The 6,147-nt window shown below is 31.2% G+C and overlaps 1 protein-coding gene across 2 annotated transcripts; it reads right to left on the bottom strand.

Moving 5' to 3' along the window:
* Nucleotides 1–1,174: 1,174 nt before the first annotated feature.
* Nucleotides 1,175–5,340, bottom strand: LOC111886584 (cytochrome P450 704C1). 2 transcript variants are annotated; one of them, XM_042900777.1, is made up of 5 exons: nucleotides 4,690–5,340; nucleotides 4,268–4,552; nucleotides 3,819–4,148; nucleotides 2,776–2,979; nucleotides 1,175–1,411 (listed from the first exon to the last, which is right to left on the bottom strand). In XM_042900777.1, the coding sequence occupies exons 1-5, from the start codon at nucleotides 5,209–5,211 to the stop codon at nucleotides 1,223–1,225; spliced, it is 1,530 nt and encodes a 509-aa protein (XP_042756711.1). In that variant the 5' UTR covers nucleotides 5,212–5,340; the 3' UTR covers nucleotides 1,175–1,222. The 2 variants fall into 2 exon arrangements, with proteins under 2 accessions (XP_042756711.1, XP_042756712.1); XM_042900778.1 differs by having other exon boundaries at nucleotides 2,818–2,979; nucleotides 3,819–4,142.
* Nucleotides 5,341–6,147: the final 807 nt, after the last annotated feature.

The following is a 6,147-nucleotide window of genomic DNA, read 5'->3' as shown; positions in this document are numbered from 1 at the left end:
AGGAATTATGAATAGATTTATGTCAAATCCGGGTAAAGAGCAATGGGATGGGTTCAAGTGGCTGCTACGTTACTTGAAAGGTACTTCTAAAGTCGTTTTATGTTTCAACAGAAATAAAGTGGTTTTGGAAGGATTAACTGATGCTGATTTAGGGGGATGTGCGGATGCGGGAAAAAGCACTACTGTGTATGTTTTCACTATCCTTGGTACGAAGAACCTAGTTGATATGTTTACTAAGGTGTTACCAACTCATAAGTTGAAGATGTGCATGGCTTCAGCTAGGTTCTAGAAACTTGAAAAGGAGGCAGGGACTAGAGAGAGAGAGAGAGGTGTTACATAGAATACGGACTTGGTTGGCAGTTGAATGTTGATCAAGCCTCCAAGTAGGAGATTGTTAGATCTAGAGACTTATCATCAGATCTGGAATTTTAAAGACTGAAACTTTTTTGGGCTTTTTTTAGTGTGTGTGTTTTTTTCGGGCTTTGCCTTTTAGGTTTATGTCAGATTTTCTCGTTTATATATTTATGAACGACCGTATCTGTAACATTGTAGCAGAAAAGCATGTGTGGAATAAAATCTCTCTCTCTCTCTTGTTCAACAGTGGACGTAGCCTATGGCAAGATAGTGTGAGCCACTTAAATCCATGTGTTACGTGTGCTTTGATTTCGTTTTTGATCTCTCATATTTCACATATATGTTTTCGTTTATCGTTTTCTTTTATACCTAACGCTTTCTACAACACAAACTTTTAAAGTCCATACCCAAATCCATTAGATCTTCCCTTACTTTTGGAATTGATAAGAAACCCATGGTAAACCTTTCTTGGCCAAAGGGTTTACATCATAGATAGTGAGATTATTAAAGGCAACAATTTCGTTCATCCATAAAGGTTTGTCTTCTACATTTAATGTGGACAACCATTTTGAAGGCAAAGGTACACCATTTAAGACTTCCAACCCCTAAGCCACAAAGATTTTTAGGACTTAAGACATCTTGCCAAGCCACCCGATAAAATTACTTTTTATTTTCATCCCTTCCCCAAATCATTATTTGGATACTTGCAACATAAATAGTTGAGTATTTATAATTAGTTTAGAATCAAAGGAAATTCTAGAAAACATTTATTAATAGTTAGAAAATTATATTTCTAAAGCTAGGGTGTTACATATCAAAAAGTAATTCATATATACTAACATAACAAGACTTATGTTTATGATCATTCTTATAATGATGTTCTTGGAACCGCAAAAAGATGAAGACCTTCGTCAATGTGAAGTGTGAACATGGTTCTATAAGTCACTTTTCTTGATTCATCGGCTAATTTGAACATAAAGAAACGAAGAACAGCAATCGAAATTATCTTCATCTGACGATATGCAAAATCCTTCCCCAAACAGATCCTTGGACCAGCCTGCTAAGTTGTCATATTAGAGTCCATAACATACATAGTAATCATAAGAAAAGAAACATGTGAACACTTATTCAGCAATTGCCATACTTTCTGGATTTTGCTTGGATCTTACTATACGGGAAATGGAATGAAAATATAATATTTAGTAATTTATATGTTAACCTCGATGAAATATATGGTCCCGGCTTGCAAATAACCGAATTTAACACATAATGTGGTGACTTTGAAAATAAATACAAATTTCATATATTCGAACACTAACATCGAAATCGAAAATAGATAATATAAAAGTATTATAATGTTTCATTTATAACTTTGTCATGTTACAAATACAACTTTATCATATTGGTTTTTAGACCCAAAATGTAATTAATAATTATTATTATTATCTTTTAAAGTGAATTATGTTTTGAAAATATAATTTTCAAACTAAATCCCAACGTCATTTCAACCAATGACGTCTCTAGCGTGTTAGCTAAAAAAAATTAGTTTTAACTCATAAACTATATTATCAATAAGCTATTAAAAATAGTGTATTAAAAAATTATCATAAGCATTTTTTGTGGTCACATCAAACATTCTAATAAACTCAAAAACTAAACTAGTTTATATGTGCCAAACAAAATTGGGCTAGAATCATAAAATGTTGGAATATTTGCTGCAAAAGTAATTATTCTTTTAACTTATTCTAGGTTTATCCTTTTTCCGAACTTTTAAAAGTTAATATATAATATTCCAATAATTTAAATAGTATGTTATTAGACAATTATAATCAAAATAAATTACTTATATTTAATTAATTGTTATAGTATTTAAACAACCATTTAAATAAGTATGAAACATTAAACTTAAAAAACATTATATATGTTTAAATAAGTTTATTAAAACATCAAATTCCATAATAAAATAATATCAACGTGATTTGTTATATAACATGTCCAAATAGCAAAAATTACACACACATTATTATAGACAAATAATAAACAACAAAAAACATAAAAATTAATACTGAAAGACCGATTTGTAAAATAAAACTAAAAATAAAAATAAAAATAAAAATAAAAAACCAAATTTGATGTTAATAAATTCTTTAACATGATATTTGCTATTTATTATTCTCAACGCTATTTTTGGTATTGTCTGGAAGCAATTTTGCATCAAAATCAATGCAAAAAAACATAAGATTTGGTGCTATTAAAGTAGGATCTATTTTCATGATGTTTCCCTATATTATATTAGGTAAATATAACGATAGACCAAACATTACTTCAAGACTATCTTCGTGACTTCGTAGCAATAAGTTTGACTTCAAAGTCAAAAGACGATCCATAGATATAGTGAAATAGTGAATGACATTTACTTACATGAAATGCTACGAATTTGAAAGGAGATTCTGGTTGGAAAACTCCATTATCATTTATCCATCTTTCGGGTTTGAAATCGTCAGCATCATCTCCCCATATGTAATCCATTCTTCCCATCGCATATGACATGTAATACACACCGTCCCCTTTTTTTAACTTGAAGCCATCAGGGAGATTGTCATCCATGTCTGCAACTCTCCCATCCTTAGAACAAAATATACAACAAGATATAGCATACATTATTTATTTACATATAATGTAGGTGAATTCCACCTATAAAATAAGTTTACAAAGATGTTTTAAAGTTTTTTTTTTAAGTTTCTAATTTTATTAATAACAATATAGATAAAGGGTACAAATATATTCGAGTTATCTATTACTAACAACAATAATTAATAATTATAACAAATTGCATTTTTGGTACTTAGTGTATGGTCGTTTTTTTTCTTTGTCTCAAATCGTTTTTTTGGAATTTGGGTCATTATTTTTGGTTCTTGTAACATTTTTCATTCCTTATCCAAAGTAAAAATATTGTTTTGCTGACTTTTGGTACTTAGAGTACAGTCGATTTTTGCAATTTTCGTAAATGTTTTTTTTTTTTTTGGAATTTGGGTTATTTTTTGAGGTTTCTGTGACATTTTTTTTCCTGATACATGTGAAAATATTGTTTTTGGTGGTGAGTATAGCTAATTTTTGCAATTTCCGTCCAAAAAATATATGTTTACTTGTAGTAGGGATCAAAAATGTTTTAAGATCCAAAATTGCAAAAGTCAACTATAATCAAGGACTAAAAATGTAATTTATTTAAAAAATTACCTAATGGTTTATTTGTAACCCCACTGTAGACAATTTATGGTCCTGAATTAACCGTGGTTGTAGAATAAGCTTGTAAAAAAAATAGCACTATGATGTTGTGTTTGTCTAAAATCTCTAATTCGTGAAAACTATAAGAAACTTTGACCATTTTTAGAATAAGTTTGTTTTGTTAGCAAGTCAATTAAAATGGTAAAAAAGTCAATCTCTTAAAAGATCTTTATAATTACCAGAGGCACTGCAGGGTATAATCTCAAGGTTTCACTCAAAGCTGCATGAAGATAATACATCTTTTCGAGTACTTCATCAGTTATTTTATCAACAAAATCTTCGATTGTAGACCCGTTTTCTTGATTTCCTATAATCTTTTGTATTTCTTCAACAACTTTTTCTTGCACAAGTGGATTTTTACAAAGCATGTAGAAGAACCAAGAAAGTGTATTTGCACTAGTATCTTTTCCAGCAATCAGAAAATTGAGGATTATATCCATTAGATATTCATCATTCATTCTCGGGTCCTTCTTGCTCTCAATCAGAAATCTTGAAAGTATATCCTCCTTCTCCTCATTCTTAAAATCAATAGTTTACCACAAAAGTCAATTAATTGAAAAAACACAAATTGCTTTGACTATTTTATTTGATTTAGCGACTTAATTAATAAAGATAGCATAAAACTTACATAGTGTTGATTCATTTCTAGTTGCTCTCTTTTCTTGCTTATCAAATTGAGAACAAAATTATTGATCAATTTGATGTTTTTTCGAAGATTAGCTTCACAACCAATATTAAGAAATCTTTTGAGCTTCCAAAAGGGATCTACATAGCGCCAGTATATTAATGCATTAGAGTCATCAAAGGCCTTGATAAATGCACCCCCTTCTTTGCTACATCCTTCAAGACAATTCAAATCAACTCCAAAGCCAACTTTGAATATTGAATCCAAGGTGCATTGCATAAGCAAGTTCTAAAAAATTTAAGACACAACAGTTCAATGATCTTATAACAATTCATCCCACATGCATCAATAGAGGGTTGCATACTTACATGTATGCGTAAAAGTCTTTTTAAGTTGATTAAAGGAAGAAAAAAAAAGAGGCTTACTTGTACATCAAAAACTTTATTGGCCTTAGCAAACTCTGAAACGACTCTAACCAAATTTGCTGCATTTTTTCTGAAAACTATACAACTGAAGTCCCTTAACACTCTTGTTGAGAATTCAAAACTTGCAAGCTTTCTCTGTTGTTTCCACTTAACGCCATCAACTGCAAAAATCCCATTGCCAAATAAGTCAGTTACTATATCCTTGTTATACTCGCCTTTTGAGTAGTTTTCAAAGTTGGTTCTAAGTATGTGTTCTATATTTCGAACATCAGTAGTGTATAGTTCACTTTGATCGGGGGCAAGAAGCCTGAAAGTAGGGTGTTTGAGGGCAATATCGGTAAAATAGTCATGAAGTTTATTGAAGTAGAAGAGTTGACCAAAAACAGTGCCAACAACCGGGGGATATTTTGGGTCTTTTATTGATTTTCCGATGAAGATTTTTAGTATGAGAGCTAAAAAGGTTATGAGAACTAGTAGTAGAGTTGTAGCTAGAAAGGTGAAGATGATATGAAGAATGAACATTTTGGTTGGAATTCAGGAATAATCAGATATGATTTCATATGCAATATAAAGGGAGCTTGAATACGATTAATCTTGTTGTTTGCTTCAAGAATTGTGAAGTGGGAAAACAAGAACAAGAAGAAATTTTTAATAATTTCCATAATTAAAGGAGGCAGATAAGAATATTCTTCTAGAGAGCATTTATCAAAAAGACAAGCAAGTGTGCTAAGTTTCGAAGAGCATTACAAAGTGTTTAGTCTATGTTTATTATCCATAAAGACAGGGAAAGAAACAAGAGACTAGTCTTGGTTTACCACTTTACCATTAATGGATGCAAGTTAATGCAATCACTCCCAATATAAATGCCAAGTTTGATTGGACTTCGATGCTCAAGATTTGAGATCGAATTAAGAACCCATCAAGAAATTAAATACATTATCTTCTTCAGACATATCTTGCATTCTTAATCAATCCCACAGGTAGGACTGGTAGAAATTGCCGACCTTTCTTGTTGTGCATTCCGCTGAGTAAATCGTTACCCAAACTCAAAGTCATTCCAAACTTTACAAATTGCATTGAAAATCCACAATTGTACTACCCCATTCCATTGAACCCAATATTGAAAATCCGCAGAAGTGAAATAGGGTTTTTCTATCTTCCCCTCCAAAAAACTTGCCTTATTTACAGATTGGAGTGCATTGAGATAGCTACTTCTCCCTGTGAAATAATTTTCTCCGGTTTCAGTTGACGATTGGCTAAAAATCAGACATGGATGGTTGAAGGGATGGAGGTAATAAGGCGCTCAATTGGTATAAGGTAGGGATGAGCTTTAAAATTTAGAACCTCACCGGTTCGAAGCCAGTTTTCATATATTATAAGGACCGGATCGTTAGCCGTTTTCGGTTATTTTTCAAACTAGAACCGATTGAAATATTATAGATGATATGTTATCAGCTT

Source organism: Lactuca sativa, chromosome 3 (genome assembly GCF_002870075.4).
Source record: "Lactuca sativa cultivar Salinas chromosome 3, Lsat_Salinas_v11, whole genome shotgun sequence".
NCBI classification, from domain to species: domain Eukaryota; kingdom Viridiplantae; phylum Streptophyta; class Magnoliopsida; order Asterales; family Asteraceae; genus Lactuca; species Lactuca sativa.
The sequence above is the reverse complement of the archived record's forward strand: the minus strand, read 5'-3'. Positions and strand labels throughout refer to the sequence as shown.

Bases quoted from the DNA above. Each gene is read 5' to 3' on its own strand.
- LOC111886584 (XM_042900777.1), bottom strand. From the start codon at position 5,211: ATGTTCATTCTTCATATCATCTTCACCTTTCTAGCTACAACTCTACTA. The intron at 2,980-3,818 runs GTAATTATAAAG...TTTTGTTCTAAG, and splicing joins TATACCCTGCAGTGCCTCTG to GATGGGAGAGTTGCAGACAT. The intron at 1,412-2,775 runs GTAAGTAAATGT...ACAACTTAGCAG, and splicing joins TCAAATTCGTAGCATTTCAT to GCTGGTCCAAGGATCTGTTT.